Below are 17248 nucleotides of genomic sequence, written 5' to 3'. Positions count from 1 at the left end.
CATTTGCTAAAATTGTTTTTATCTAAGGGAAAATAAAGCGTGTGAATGCTCATGCCACACGATAAAATATTGGCACCACTAACCATAGGAGGCATTCGGAGCATGCGCACTGGGTGTGGCTTGCGTGATCCCCCTGATTTGCGGAAAGAAGTACGTTGGCCAAACATACAGATGTTTAAATGAGAGGTTGAAAGACCATTTTTAGAATATTCACGCAGCCGTTCAAGGTTATCTTGACATTCACTGCGGAGACTGCCCTTGTGTGCCCGAAATTGAAAAAAAAAAATGCGTCATAATCTCCAGACACCCAGAACAGCTTACCCGTGAAATCAGCATACTTACCCTTTGCATCAGCATACCATCTATTGCTCTAACAAAAAACAAAATCAAGTATCTGGCTGTGATGAAATAGGAGTTTATAAGATATATGACACTATGCAAAAGCTTTTATTACTCTTTGCTCATGTCTAAAGTATATCGTTTTGATTGTTTCTTAAATAAGCTTTAGTTGACGTCAGCGCCTGTGTTTAGTACTTTCTTCTGTCCTCATTTTTAGCGCTGTGCAGACATCTGGATATTGGATCACCAACTCGCCCAAGCTTCTAGTTGATAAAATTCTGGCATCATAAGCATAAATTCGTCTCGCCATGTTGCTCATCAGTCATCAAAGGATCAGTCAAATCGTCGTTTATGGCGTTGCATGCAGTGAAGCTAAATTACACTTTAAATAATCTTGTCGACAACGCAGGACCCAAGTCTTGTGAGAGGAACGTTGCGAACAAACCTTGATCCCACAAACTCTCACTCTGATGTGGACATCTGGGAAGCCCTGGAACGTTCGCACCTTTCTACATTTGTGTCGTCTGATGCGAAAGGGCTTCTTTTGGAGACTACAGACGGTGGCACAAACCTGAGGTGAGAGGAGCATTATTGAAAACACGTTTTTTTTTATGAAGCAAGTATCCTATCTATAAGCTGACTGTGTAGCGGGATGTCTTGGTCATATCACGATAGCGCAGGCTGATTTGGCAAACTATTTAGATTGTTTATGTAATACCTTTTTTTTCTAAAGTGTTCTGTGCCAGTATTCAGTGGTTAAATACTTCGATAAAGTTTGTGCATTATTCATTTGTTTGTTGGCATTATTTACCGCCTCATGCATGGACTACAATGAAGTTTGCACCCCATATTAATTTTTGTACTAGTACTATTGAGCGCTAACCATGTGTGATTCACAATTCAGGCATTGTCCCGCCCGAATGTATGACAACAGTGTTCTATTCATTTCCCTCGTGTAGTGTTGTAACGGGCCATTAGTGCATTCAAAATAAAAAGAAGCAGGTTACTATGTTTATCACTAATTATTCCTGTATGCTATGGACCCCACAAACATTAACATTTCTTATGCTAATGACTCAAGGGGGATAACAGTTAACAGTGTTTAAAATATGTGCTGATTTGAATGAACTTCTCAGTTGCGAGTCAGCGAGCGTCCTGACGTTTTTGATTCAGTCCATGCATTCTTGCGCTGTACATAAGTTGGCACAGTTAATGGCCGTCTATCCGAGTCTGTTTACCTGATGACGTCAGTAAGGCTATATTGTCCTTGCACAAAAATGCACTAGCTAGAAGAACACAGGAAGAGAAAACAGCGCAGGTACTGCGTTCTTTCTTATTTTTGTGAAGCTGCAGATAGCACTGATTTATTTGGAATGTTGCTTAATCAACTAGCCCAACTTTGCACTCTTGTATGATCGCGTTGTCCTCGCTCTTGTTTTGTAAGTATTTTTGCTTTGTTCATGGGCTGATCCTGAAAAACGAGATCAGTGACGTGTTCACATCCACCTCAAAGGCGGTTTATATACTTGGCTATGCCGATGACATAACCTTGTTCTGTGCTAAGAGGAAAGGTGTAAATGCTGCCCTTGCCATAATGAAGCATTTTTGCGCGGTTGGAATGCCCATGGACTGAAATCCCGTATTTCTGGTTTTCGCTAATGCGTTTTCGACAATCGATTCCGCATTCTTGTCTGTGAACGAAACCTACAGAGACCCATGCGGCTCTCAGGCTATGAACTATCTGTGTCATCGACTTGCAAGGACATTAGCAAGGTGGTAATCTACATGTGGTGTGAACTGACTTATGTTGTTCACGCAGTGCGGCCTCATGACAGTAATTGGTATGTTTGTTTGAACGGGAAAAGCACAAACTTGTGTTTACTCTAGCGGGCGCTTACCTTTCTCCATCAAGTCGTTTCCAGAGACGGAGACTGAGTTACATTTTAGATACGACTCCTGGTCCATGGATTGTTCTCAGGGACTTTAACGCACATCATTCAATTTGGGGAAGCATCAAGGTGAATTCCATAGGAAGAAACCTCGTTTACTTTGCTTGTGACCTTGAACTTCGCTGCCTAAACTACGACAGTCTCACGTTTCTGTGTGGCCGAACGTACATCAGTTGCTTAGAGAGCTTTTGTTTTACATGTCTCACTGGCAGTGTCCATTGTTTCGCACATATAGCAACCCACGGCAGCGACTACATTCCTACCCACCTGAAGATAAAGGGCCTAGCAAAATCAGCTTCATCAAATCTTCAACAAACAATACACTGGTCTGTGTTTAAATCCCTTATAGAAGACGCATGCCACGGAGGTTTTTCGTCCACACTGGAAATTCAGATCGCCAAGGCCATGCAAAATGCTATCCGTTCATTATGGCCATTGGAGCAATACGTGCATTTTGAGGCGAAAATATAGCACCTCCGTGCAATCCGCCGGCAAGCGGAGCGACCCTACATATGGACGAAATCAGTTTACAACCTTAGAGAGGCCAGACGCATTCAAAAGGAAATTCACCGTCGCATTACTGTGCTGCAAAATCAGCGTCGTAAATCTTTTTGTCAGTCTGTCGCTGCGCGTAAACCTCTGTCGGTTGTCTGGAGACCTGTACGTGGACTTCGAACAGCTCCTATACAGTGCCGTCGATTTAAATCTCTAGGACGCCCAGGGATCGCCCAATGCTAGGACGATCGGCGATCAAGGACGCCGAAAAGTCGACGTAGCAAAAGATTAGCGCCCAAGGATCGCGGGCCCGACGTTCCAGCCTTGCACACCTATTCCAGGGGCGTAGCCAGGTGGGGGGGGGGGGGGGGGGGCTTATGGGGCTTCAGCCCCCCCCGAAATTTTTTCGTGCTGTCCATGCACCGCCTACCAAAGCAACCCCCGGCGCCGGAAATCATTCTGGCTTTTGTCTAGAGCGTCTTTTTCACGCTCGAAAAGCCATTTCACCGCGAAAATTGCGAACTCGGGCTGAATTTCGCGGCAACGCCCATGCACCGGGAGTCACATAACGCAAGTAGCCCCATACGAGCACAAAGTTTCAAGGACGTTTTGATGGTGAACGGGCTCGCCGCGGAATATCGCGGAGGCCGCGGAATCTACACTCTATCATGGAATTTACGGAGCGCGTGGATATCAATCCCGAAACTTTATGGGTATAAAGTTCTCATAAACGTCTTATGTGAAAGGTGCATTGACATTTCGAAACGTGCGCTTTAGATTTTCAATTGCGGAACATTGTAAGTTTAATGCTCCCATAAATATTTGACGCCAAAGGTCCATTGACTTTTCCAAAGTCGTACATCGGGCCATACAACGAGACAAGCCAAATTAACACACTATCAGACAAGTTGACAAAGCCCGCAGCGTGGCCTGATAAGACGAAGCATTGTGGTGGTTCATTCGTGCCGTCATGTCACATAAAAAATATCAACATTTTTTTTCCACCTGCGGCAAAGCATCCAGTGAAGACACCAAAACCAGCAAAGGTAACTACGCTCTTATTTATTGTTTCTACTTTTGCTTTTAATCGAGAGGACACGTTGAGCCTCTTCATTTTTTTTGTTCTCGCTCCCCTACCCGCGCGCTGCCAAAGCTAGCCAGAGCGCATGCGTTTTTCTCGTGTTGCCCCGCCCATCAAGCAGCGCACTCCGGTGCGCGTTCGGTTTTCTCTGGCCGAGTGCATTTTCGCCTGGCAGAGTTTTGGATGCTTTCTGGCTAGCAGACGAGAAAAAGAAACAATGGTCGCTAGCCGCCATCACTGTGGGGGCTCGACGGATTGTACCGCGTTCGCTTGAGCGCAACCTCTCCAGAAAGTCTTGTCTCGCCGGTGTAGGATACCGAGCAGTATGCGCATGGTTCTTGGTGGACTAAGCGTCTCGTGTTTTCTTTGACATTCCTTTAATAGCCATATTAGTTGCCCAAAGTAAGCATTCGATTGTGACCAACATACTTTGCGTTTTTTTTATTACGGTGCCCCCGCCTCACAAAAGGAAAAAAGCATTGTTGCGGTGCAGCGAATTGTCGCATCGTGAAAGTTCTATTTTGTTACTTCTTTTGCGGAAGGAAATGGGCCATGGGACGCTTCAGTTTCCGGATACTCTTACTATATTATTGCGATAGCAATTATATTTACACTCTAGGCGCATTCCTGCCCTCGCCGTCGTCCTCACGTTCCGCATAAAGTCCAAGTGCGATAACATCGTGACCCCACGCCGCATGCTGTATGTGCAAGTGAAAGCGTGCGGGGGGTGGGGGGGGGGGAATGGGTGTGCCGACGATGGTGGCTGTCTTGTGTGCGCAAGGGAGAAAAGTGAGGAGCAAGCGCGCCGCCTTCCGTCGCGCGCGATACATCGGATGGAGTGGATGGAATGGGGCCAGGATCTAGGATTCTGTGAATCTATGATTGCGCAACATGTTTATTTGCCTAGTTTGACGCATTATATACCGTGACTTTTTCTTAGATACCTAGATTTATTAGAGACTTATTTATACGTATGTTTAAATATTTTGTTGCGAGGCGTGGTGTATACGTGCAGTGAACTTTGTTTCCAGTGGCACTTTTTTGCCCTTTATCAAGCTGTTTCTTCCCATTTGTATATTCCATTGTGTCTTCGCATTTCTAATGTACGAGGGCGAGTCAAATGAAAGTGAGCCTACGCACCGCGCGCAATTATGGTTATGTTGATTATCTGCAAGGCCTGCGCGTAGCACACAGGGATCTCTCATTTAAAAAGTGACACGCAGGTGTGAGGATAAATGTTCTTTAATGCTCTCATACACTGGGTTGTACATGGTTGCGTGCCGTAATGGACGTTCCAGAAGTTGAGCAGCGTGGTGCCGTGAGGTTTTTGACAGCTGAAGGCGTTTCTCAAAAAGAAATTAGTCGCCGTATGGCTGCCGTGTACATGGGACATTGCATTTCATTGGCCACTGTGAAGCGTTGGAACAAACGGTTCAAAAAAGGACCTGAGAGTTGCAAAGACGATCTCCGACCGGGCCAAAGCCATCGTGCAATCACCCCTAACAAAATTGCAAAGGTTGGTGAGCTGATGAGACAAGAACGGAGGATAGGCATCGATGAACTGGCTAAGCGTGTGTATATCAGTCACGGTTTGGTTCGCGCCATAATTCATGAACATCTCGGTTATCAGCTCTTGTGCGCGCAGTGGATGCGCAAGATTTTGAACTACCGCCAGAATACGGAGAAGATCGGCGTTGCCTTTACTCATCTGATTCGCTATCACAATAAGGGTGATGATTTCTTGTCTGCAATTGTGATCGGAGACGAACCATCATGCCACTACTAAGAGTCTGAAACACGACGGCAAAGCTGACAATGGAAACATTCGAACTCACCACCCCCAAAGAAAGCAAAGGCCGTCATTTCTGCCAGAAAGGTGTTGTTGACTTTTATTTTTCGATCGTCAGGAGCCATTACTCATAGAATTTGCTAAATCTTTAGAGAGTATCAATTGTTCCGATATTGTGAAACGCGGGATCGGCTGTGTGCCCCAATCAAGAACAAGCTACGTGGAAAATTGACGAATGAGGTCATCTTGTTCCATGACAATGCCCGTCTCCACGTCGCTGATGGGGTTAATACAAATCTGGCAAAGTTCAAGCGGGAAACGCTGCAACATCTGCCACACAGCTAAGACCTGCTGCCTTGCAACTTCCACATTTTGGGGCAAACGAAAAACAGCTCAAGGGAACCAGATTCGTCTCGGACGATGAAGTGAAAGTCAGTTGCAGAGGTTTTGAAGGAGCAACCCAAGGAGCTTTATGAGACGGGAATTGCGCGACTCGTTAGTCAATGGGACAAGTGTCTAAATGCCCATGGGGGCTACTTTTAATTATAGTACCCCGTTTGTCATATATTCGCATTGGCTCACTTTCATTTGACTCGCCCTCGTATATTCTGCAGAACGCCTGCTTTTTATACGTGCTCTGTTGCGACTATAATTTCGGTGCAATTACGATACACGTCCGGTGACAGCTGCTGCTGCGTAATACGCTGGAACAAATGACAGCGTCATTGAGATTTTTCACTGGCCGTTGCATATGTACAAGAATGTAAACAAGGATCTTGTATGACATAGTGTCATTAATATATTTGTTCTCAACTTGTTCATTTCATGGCCTTTACATTTTTCATATCAGCGGAATGCACTGCTTTGCTGGCTTCGAACTGATGTAGTTCTAAAGTTCGTGTGATATTTTCTTCCCGTATTAAATAGACAAAACACATGAAAGCATTGACATCAGTTATGTGGGGCACCATTATTGGCACATACGAATATATTCTTTTATGAAAAAAATAGATATTTTACTTGCATTGACAGTGCTTAGCGTTCAAGAATTCGTTTGCAGCATCTTTGGCAATGGCACTGCAGTTATTATTCATGTATTTGATCCCTAGGCAAATTGTTTGAGAGGAAGCTTTAGCTCGGGCCCTACTCCGACGCGGCCTATTCAGATACATGTAAAACGCAGAAACGCTTTTCTGTGATAACTCCTGAATCGCTTTTAACGAAATTTGTTACATTTGAGAGACTAAGCTAAATTCTAGTGTCTGTTGGAATTTCAATTTAGGGCCTGAACTTTGTTTAAAATATTTTGAAAAATTTGAAAGTTCGAAAAACATAAAAGCACGAAGTTTACAGATTAATAGCTCTGCATCAAGAACAGATAGCGCGGTTCTGTAACCGGCATCCATTACACCATTCAAAGCGGACAAATTCGATATGTCCATTTGTATCTTACGTGGATTAGTAATGTTATGTACAAGGGTTCTGCAAAAGCCGTACTTCCCTAATACTTAATTTTTTCAGACTCATGTGTAACATATCAATATTGTCCGCTGTAGATGTACCATTATGTGCGATTCACAGAATTGTGATTTCAATTTGCATTGCTGATTCACAGAGTTCTAAACTTATTTGTCTCGTTTTCTGAAAATTTTTCGATTTTTGCCACTTTCAATAAAATATTGACGACCTAAATCGAAAATTCGAAACAAACGTTCACTATAATTTAAGTTTTTCTTTTAAATCCAACAAACCTCGTCAAATTTTGTGCAGTGGTTGCCGAGAAAAACGAATTCTCCTTCTACATGTATTTAGACAGGAGCATCCGACCTAATGTTTCCTCTTAAGTGGGAGGCCGAGCTGCAACGTGACCCCCCCACCCCCGAACAAAATTTCTGGCTATGCCACTGACCTATTACTATGGTCACCCCTTATTGCCGAGACCTTCGTACGGACGCTCCTTTCTCCATAGAAGAACTGGAGGTTGCACTCGCTGGGTGCAGGCCATCTTCGTCACCAGGGCCCGGTGGCATAACATACTCTGCGCTTGCAAACCTTGGTCCAGAGGCCAGATTCACTTCTTGGCCTATACAACGCATCACGGCGGGATGGCTTGGTACCTACCACGTACTATCTGCACTATCTGCACCTAAAGTGGTGAATGTGTCTTTATTCCGCTTTTGCGAATAAATGCTGCGACTGGCCTGCAATTTATTTCCAGTGAATGTACTTTGCTCCTGTGGAACTCGAACGTTTCCACCATGTGTGGTTTGTGTTCGTGCTTTCTGGATATACAGATGCATTTACCGCCTGTGTTGCCACGACTTGAACAGACCATGCTGTACCGTCTGTGACTAGGCGTTGCATTTGTAAACTCATATGACTTCCTTGGGAGAATGGCCAACAGCCCCTATTGCGACATATGCAGCAGCGATGAGACGCTCGCACACGTTATCTGTGTCTACCTGGACTCAGACCGCCCTCAGCTGATAATCCCGCCAGTTCGGCTCACGGCAGTCCGTAGGGACGCGCGAGGGGATGTGGACGTTCTTTTTCGCAGGTATCCGTTCTTTTTACTAACATCCGCAGTATCATCAGCAAACGTGACTGCCTTAACTCCGCCATCGACACCTGCAGCGCTGATATCATAGTACTAACAGAAACCTGGTTGCGTCCTGAAATTCAAGACCACGAACTTTTTCTTATTGCGAATAATTTCTCTATCTATCGCTGCGATCGCATTGGGCGACAAGGAGGAGGCGTACTGTTCGCTATCACGAAAAATCTCGCTTCACAGTGCATCCACGTCAACACCCCTTTAGAAACTGTCTGGTCATGCGTCGCCCTAAACCATAAAAAAGTTATTATTGGGGTCTGTTATCGGCCCCCTACCTATACACAGAACTTCGTAAATGAATTACACGATGTTGTTAACATCGTTTCATCCTGTTACCAAACTGCTCATTATTTTTGCTTGGTGATTTTAATATGCCAAACATAACCTGGTCTAATACTGTCCCCACGATACATCCACCTTCCACACTAGCTAACGAATTTTTAGAAATGTGCTCCGTTTTTTCTCTCGAACAGCTTGTAACTGAAACGACTAGAACCACAGGCTCTGCTGCTAATACCCTTGACCTTGTTCCCGCTTCACAGCCCGACCTAGTTTCCAACATCACTCACGTTCCAGGAATGAGCGACCACTCTTTACTCTTTCTTCACTTAAATCTCGCACAACCTAAACATGCCAAAAGAACTGCAACCATCTGTAATTACAATAAAGCAGACTTTGACGTGATTAATAGAGAATTATGTTCATTCCTTGATGTTTTCCTCCAGGATTTCGACAGCCGTACAGTAGAAACTGACTGGGCAATCTTCGCAGAAAAAGTTACTTACCTAACCAACAAGTACATTCATATTCGCATCGTAACTAGCAAGTCACACGCTCCCTGGTACAATGTTCATATAAGACGCTTATCAAATAAAAAGAGTCGATTGTACAGGTGGGCAAAGCTTTCCTCGAGTGAAGCTAGTTGGAGTGCCTACCGATTGGCTTCAAGCGAATATGTATCAGCGCTAAGAAACGCCAGAAACAATTTTTTATGTCACACGCTGCCGTCCATGTTAACAAATGATACCAAAAATTTCTGGCGCGTTATTAACCAAAAAGATGATGACACCGTAACTCTTGTAGATAACTCTTGGAATGCCATACCCTGTGTTCATATCGCATCCGTCCTTAAGGAAACATTTATCCAAAACGTTTCTGTAACCTGCAATGTTTCCCCACCCACTGCACCGTGTTATGATTACCAGGCTATGTTTCCAATTACAATTGAACCCTGTGGCATCGAAACCGTGATTAAATCGTTGCGTCTCTCCTCGGATCCTGGCCATGACCTAATTTCCGTGAAATTTTTGCACATCACTGTTGTTTATTCATTTATTTTACTAGCAAAACTTTTTCAACAATCGCTTGACACAGGATACCTGCCCCTTGATTGGAAAGTCGCTAAGGTGATTCCACTTTATAAATCAGGTGACAAGCATTCTCCTCTCAATTATCGGCCTATTTCACTAACCAGTATCCCATGCAAAATATTAGAACATATCCTATATTCACAGCTTGCTAACTTTCTTGAGTCAAACTCATTTTTTTCAAGTTCACAGCATGGCTTTCGAAAAAACATATTCTTGTGAAACGCAGCTGGCTTCCTTCATACATGAGCTATACCTAATACTTGATACTCGTTCAATGGCAGATTGCATTTTCCTAGACTACTCCAAAGCTTTCGATAAAGTGTCTCACGAACTGCTACTTCACAAACTACAGCTCATGAACATTGACCCCAAACTTCTTGCTTGGATTGAGTGTTTCCTTAAAAACCGTTCGCAATACGTGTCTGCTAATAATCTTAACTCTCACTCAAACCCTGTCCATTCCGGCGTCCCACAAGGCTCCGTCCTCGGGCCTCTTCTTTTTCTAATCTACATCAACGATTTGCCTTCTTCTGTTTCCTCTCATATCCATTTATTTGCGGATGACTGCGTAATCTTCAGAGAAATAACAAGCAGTGACGATGTAACCGCTCTTCAGACTGACCTGAACGCTATTTCATTGTGGTGTAAAACATGGCTAATGGAACTTAACATCACAAAATGTAAATCTCTTCGCGTATAAAGAACTTGCAACAGTATGCCCACTTATTCCTTAGATCATGTCCTCTTAGAATCGGTAGGCTCATACAAGTACCTTGGTGTACACATCACTTCCACTCTCACTTGGTCTGCATATATCACATACATAATTAACAATGCTAATCGTATGCTTGGTTACATCCGCCGCAACTTTTCTAAAGCGCCCTCATCCCTCAAACAGCTGTTGTACAAAACGTTAATACGTCCGAAACCAGAGTACGCCGCATCCATCTGGGACCCTCATCATGAAAACCTAATACATTCACTAGAAATGGTCCAAAATAACTCGGTTCGCTTCATTTTTTCCAACTATAACAGGACCGCTAGCATATCTTCAATGAAATCAAGCCTTAATCTGCCATCCCTAGCCTCACGTCGCAAAGCGTTTCGTATCTCTCTGTTCCATAAGATGTTTCATCATCCACACCTGCGTAGCGAATTAATCCCTCCCCCACGTCACCTACCATCGCAATTAGATCATGCCTACAAGGTCGGTGTCCCATTTTGTAGAACTAACGCTTTCTTCCAGTCATTTATGCCTCGTGCAGCAGCAGAGTGGAATCAGCTCCCCACACTGACAGCCACCATCAAAGATTACCAGCTTTTTAAGAACGCCTTAGCTAATATTGTATGAGTAGACACACCTGTTAACTTTTTATTGCGATACTGCTATTCCTTGTATGACATTTCCTATCTTTTCTTGTTTTGTATGCCTGTAACCACCCCCCTCTCCGATGCCAATGGCCCTGAGGGTACATGAAATAAATAAATAAATAAATGAATAAATAAATAAATAAATAAATAAATAAATAAATAAATAAATAAGTGAATAGTGCCGAGAGATGCTGAACCAATTGGACAATCGTCCCCTATAACAACTAAAAGCTTTAGGCCGGTGCTCCCAAGGAACATCCACGCTGAAGGCCTTATTCGCGTTACTAAGATTCCTGCAGTTCACGGGCCATTCCGATATACATGAAAAACACCGCCCCCTACCATTCTATAGCAGACGCGGTTTGTTTTTGCTCGTCTCCATTACTCTTTCTCCCCCTTCCGCTCTCAGTCTCTTTTTATCTCCCTACTCCTTCCCCCACATGCAGGGTAGCCAACTGGAACTACCTCTGGTTAACCTCCCCACCTTTCTATACATCCTTTCTCTCTCTCTCTCTCTCTCTCTCTCTCTCTCTCAATTTTGTGATGTTGCTTGCGCAGACATTATATTTGGGAAAAGTTCGGGATTTTGGATTCTCAGGCCAACCCACTCTGCAAGTGCTTTTAGTGGAAGTAGCACCTCAGATTCTAAGGCCTGCCTGTGTCGCAGTATCCTAATGACCGTCTTCACGGCTCGAGATATGGGCCAGAACCAGAGGTTGATTTTAACGCATGGAAAGGCAGGCAGTTCATATTTAGCTGGGCTGAGTTAGCAATGATTCCCTGTAATAGACAGATTTATTTATACCACGCACGGCATTACGCTGCTCACAGGCTAGACCAAAAACTTTCTAACGTGCATTCTCCTTTCATTGCGTCTAGTGTTTGAGCATCGCGGCCATTAGCCAAGACAACATGTTCCTTTATGGTGACAGTGGAGCTTTTGGCCGGCTTCATATCTTTGTTACAGAGCTTGTCTCCCATCTGGTCTGCTTCCATAATGTTGAGAATTCATTCTGCAAGAAAATTTACAGCAACTTTTGGGCTACTGCTTTCCAGATATAGTTATGTAATTATCTGTCAGATCCATAATAATGCCCCTTCAGATTTACACAAGGAGGCTCTTGAAAGAGTGGTTTTTTAAGGGCGCGCTCTGTCTCGATGCTATGTTGAGTTCCTCCGATAAATGTCTGCTGCGCTGACGTATGTACTGTTATCCAGAAGGTTTCATCGCGCCCCTATCTTAGAATGCTACTATGAGATACAACGTTTCTCCAAGTGTCAATACTTTTTCTTTAAGCTAGGTACAGAAGTCGTGCCTTTTAAAGCATATTTGAAGAATAGGGAATGGTTTTGAACCATGGTCTTTAAAAAGCCGTTTGTGTCCGCATAGTGTAACAGCTGGGTACTGCTTCGGTACGCAAGCTCATCACTCATACCTCTAGGTATACCATGTTCTGCGGGAACATTCCTGAAACAATAAACGTGTGACAAAGCTTTAGACATCAAACTAAATATATATATATATATATATATATATATATATATATATATATATATATATATATATATATGTTTCCGACCTATAGGAATTCCAGTGACCTATGTCTGCATAGCCTCTGGCGCAGCAAAATGCGTGATAGTTATGCTTAAATACTACAAAGCAATATACATTGCTAATTCTGCTTATAGCAATATTTTCTTTGCATCACAAGAACCAAAGTCGCGGGATGTTCATTCTTATTCAATGCTTTTACCGGCTTGCACGAGTTTTTGGCGCATCTACTAGGATTATCTTGATTTCTTGTAAAGCATCCTTTTCTAGATATGTATTTACTCCCATGTAATAAAGGAAAATAAGCAGCGCAATAGCCTACGAGTTAAAGCATGCTGATTTTAGCTACACGATAGTGCAGGGTGGAGGTTTTCATAAAATGGGTATGAGGAGATTCGCTTTCTACGACGGCGACTTCTGTCGAATTAACATAGAGGAGTGAGCGGAGAAGCATATAAGACCCAGTTTGACCTTTCTACGGCTATTGTATTAAATAAAAATTTTGAGAAATCTTTTAATGCTATTGGCGAAAGCAGATTCTCCCCGACGTCTACACCATATCATCAGGATGCTCGAGAAAGCGCGCATTAAAAAAGATTATTCGCTACAACCAAATATCACACTCATGCCTGTTTGCTCAAGAAAGGAGGTATCGACTTCATTATCTATATGCGCTCATCATCAAGATGCGTGTTTTGGTTCTCGTCACTTTGTAGCTTTTCAAATTTCGATCTCGAATGCCCAACAAAGTGCACGTCGTAGCTTGCGACGACCGGCAACTGGTACACGTATCGCGTCTTGTGCAGCGTGGGCCAGCGACAGCTGGTGTGCCTGGCGCGTGCCCTACTGCGTCGATCCAAGATACTGCTGCTGGACGAGGCCACGTCGCAGATGGACGGCGACACGGACCGTCTGATCCAGGCCACTCTCAGAGACGCCTTCGCCAACTGCACCCTCCTCACCGTCGCGCACCGTATCCACACTGTCCTGGACTACGATAGGTAAGTTGCGGACGAGCTAGAAGTGGCAGCCATACGGCTGAATGGCGCTTGTTGATTCGAACAAGCATAAAAGCCTCTTTGTTTTCACTCATGTTTCCAACAATGCCACATAATTTTTTTATTGGGATAACGGTCATACTGACACTTCAGGTGCATGATCTTCCTTGTCGCCGCTGCCGTCTCTGTACTATTCCGAGAAAAGTCTAAATGCGGTGGCAATGAGCGTCGTCCTGCGTGAGCGAAGGGAAGATTGCGAGGCCGATACAAGAAGGCTGTTGTTTTATATACCCCGTCTCCCCACACGCCCAAAGATGGAGGTCATGTGATCGAGCCCGTGCTGCCCCATGGAGAAGACCGGCCGCGCGATTGACCTATAATGTGGCAGCACTGTCGCGCGTTAAGATGAATGGCGGTCGGCGTCATGGAGTGAACAACTAAGTCTAGAGGAACAGCTACCCATAGCACTCAATCATTGAAATGGGCAACCGTATGGTATCCGCCATAATTGCCATAATAAAACAACGTCGGTACAAAATTAAATTAAACCGTGGGGTTTTACGTGCCAAAACCATTTTCTGATTATGAGGCACGCTTTAGTGGGGTCCTGAAATTTGGACCACGTGGGGTTCCCTAACGTACACCTAATCTAAGTACACGGGTGTTCTCGCATTTCGCCCCCATCCAAATGAGGCCGCCATGACCGGCATTAGATCCCGCGACCTCGTGCTTAGCAGCCCAACAGCATAGCCTCTGAGCAACCACGGCGGGTAACGATGTCCGTAAGCAATATGATTGCATAGTGAGGTGAAACAATAAAGGTTTATCGTACAGGTGAACCAAGGAAACGCCAGCGTTTATTTCAAACCAGCTGCACAGCGAATGCACAGTCACTAGCCCTAACTTTAAACTTATGACCTTGCTAGCTCTATTTTCATTTGTCAAATCTCTAAATTAAAGCGTGAGTACTGTTTTTATCTATACAAACGTTTTTTGCGTTAATATAAGGAGAATAATCAAGCTTAATCTAGTTTTCCATGTCTGTACTCACTTGCCAGCGACAGCAGCTGACTCCCTAACTGACACCGCCATTTTTTCAAGAGCAACATGTTTGCGCTGCACGAAGCGTCGTTCTCACCCAAGGATATATTGTCCATTACACAATGCGAAATATATATGCACAGCCACGAACTCTTCCCGCGAATTCGTGCTGTACTCAAAGCCGCGTTAGTTGCCAGACGACAAAGCTTCGCGATAGAGCAGTTATTAGCGCACTTGCATTTCAACTGCACATTCCACTTAGTGCGGTCGCTGCTGTAACACGCTGGTTCTGTTTTAAACTACTATTTCTCAAGCACATATAGTTGGCACTAGAGTTACTGCATAGGCTCCCTTTAGGGAGCCAGACTCCAGCGATTCTGGCGCCATCACATTGTCAAAACGGGTTACACTGCACTGCGGAGAAGCCAACACTTCGCGGCCACGCCAACACTCCGCAGGAGCCGGCCAACCAACCGCAGTTGACCGCGACTTTGTTATTACTCTCATTAAAGGGAAAATGAGACATCCACCCAATCGTACCTATTGCCACAAATGGTTTCCGGGTTTTCGTAGAAATATTATGTTTATTACTCTTGTTGCTTGCTCTTTTAAGCTGCTGGCCGAGAAATTTTTCTCGCTTATGTTGCGGAATCAATGTCGTACGACGCACTGACAACTCTTGCAGTATGACGGAATGTTAAAAGTAGTGCTTTCTGTTCCTTTTTCAATGCACGGCGCAGCAGAACTTGCGTCAGTCCGTGACGTGTAAGACGGGTCAAGGATGTGCTGGAATTGTTAGGATCATTGTCGTTTTGCAAGGGGGGTCAATGCAAACAATGTACGAGTGCACTGGATCGTATTGTTGCGTTGTAGTGACGATGACGAATGACGCAGCGTCAGAACTGTGAGTTACGAACTGAACTCTTTATTGGGCGAACTTGTGTACACTAAAACAAGCAAAACTTAGGCACAACGAAATCGGCGAGCATAGTCGGCGATCGTGAATCTGATCTGCGGGTCGAGCAAACAGCACTTACATAGTGCAAGGTCTGTTCATTCCTATCCATGACGTCATGCTACCTGGCCAGAAATTTCCGTTGCCAAGGCTGGCATGACGAAAGTAGTGACGTCAAAATCACCACAGCGTGCTCGGAAGCATCCCCATTAGATTCTGTGGCTGTGGGACCAGGTAGCATGACGTCATCGATAGGAGTGAACAGGCCTTGTGCACCGCGGTGTTGGTCAAGCGCGTCGGCTTTTATGCATTACTCGCCGAAGGCTCCAGCATTATTGCTGTTGCCCGCGTGCCTTTTAGAAAGTACAACACAATTCTCGTCGCGCGTGCAATGAGATTACACAAGATTCGGTGACGACAGACAATGGCTAGAACCAGCGATAATATTTGAGAAACCTCAGGTTCTAAAGATTGGGGTCGGGCATGAAATAGATGGTAGCTGGCCCATGCCGTCGTCCAACTCATCCACGCTGAGGACGTTGTTGAAGGGAAGGACTTATTCTCGTCAAGAACGACGAATATCGGATTTCTTAAAAATCTACATTAGAACGTTACAGTTCATCAGTCGAGCCTGAGTGAAAGAGAATGCAGACTGAACAGCCGACAACGGCTGCTTAAATACACTGTCCTCCCTATATTGCCAGGTGAGGGAAAACGACTGTTCCAGCTTCGACCAATGGGAGCGTCCAATGTTATCGTAGCCGATCCGCCTTTTAGGGGTAGGGTTTACACACTCACTGCCGCACAGGCTTCACTGAACACACTGAGGTGAGAGGGTTCTCGCAGACAGAGGTCTTGACCCGAGCAGGCGCCTCTTTGATCCCAGAGCTGACCCCGCAGACAGTGGCCGCCGCGTCTGTCCATTGACTGACCACTTCTGGGACCCGTGAGACCACACCGCAAAACATCTTCGTCCAGGAGTTCTCCCGCTCCAACCAAACCAAGACGGCGACAGCGAACCCACTAACAATACTTGGTCTGCCGACCGCGTCTAGACATGGCGTCGACGATGGGCTGTTGACGTGGTGCATTGTCGTCCTTACAAACCGAGTCGCCGCAGTAAACATGCTGGCGCCGATGGGCTGTTGACGTGGTGCATTGTCGTCCTTACAAAGCGAGTCGCCGCAGTAGACATGCCGGCGCCGATGGTTGACGCGGCGCATTGTCGTTCTTACAAAGCGAGTCCGCCGCAGCGGGCTGCGAGGGTTCGGCAGTCTCTTCTCCTCTAGATCGTCAGGCTCCGCAGGCCATTCGTAACAGGATACAGACAGGCCCGCCTTGGGCTGAGCGATAACTTTGAACATTTCTTAGCCGGTAAAGATAACCTTGCCTAGTTTAAGCAAAGAGAATGTTCGACGTGACAGCGCTGTTTATCGAATACGCACATTAAAGTCTTTCAGCTGTCGCAAGCCGTGGTCACATGCATGCCTTATAAGAATTATAGGTAATATATGAAAGCTTTGCTTTTTATTTGACGATATGGAAAGTGGAAATGCTCACAGATGCTGCCACTATGCGCCGATACGTGTTTGTCACACGCTGCATTTTCAGTAATCGTTAGATAATAAGGCACGCAAGGGAAAAATCTAGTCTTGTAGTCATTAAGTGAGCGATCGACTTGTATCTGAAAAATG

At 44.9% G+C, this 17248-nt stretch overlaps 1 protein-coding gene across 1 annotated transcript in view; it reads left to right on the top strand.

Annotated features, from left to right (window-relative positions):
* LOC126529603 (ATP-binding cassette sub-family C member 3-like) overlaps positions 1-17248 on the top strand; it is a 68535-nt gene that overhangs the window by 44919 nt on the left and 6368 nt on the right. Inside the window, exons 9-10 of the mRNA XM_055070041.2 lie at positions 749-915; positions 13367-13561. Of these exons, the coding sequence (XP_054926016.2) occupies positions 749-915; positions 13367-13561 (362 nt within the window). The remainder of the gene's footprint in view (positions 1-748; positions 916-13366; positions 13562-17248) is intronic.

The sequence above is a fragment of the Dermacentor andersoni genome, chromosome 9, assembly GCF_023375885.2.
Source record: "Dermacentor andersoni chromosome 9, qqDerAnde1_hic_scaffold, whole genome shotgun sequence".
NCBI classification, from domain to species: domain Eukaryota; kingdom Metazoa; phylum Arthropoda; class Arachnida; order Ixodida; family Ixodidae; genus Dermacentor; species Dermacentor andersoni.
The sequence above is the reverse complement of the archived record's forward strand: the minus strand, read 5'-3'. Positions and strand labels throughout refer to the sequence as shown.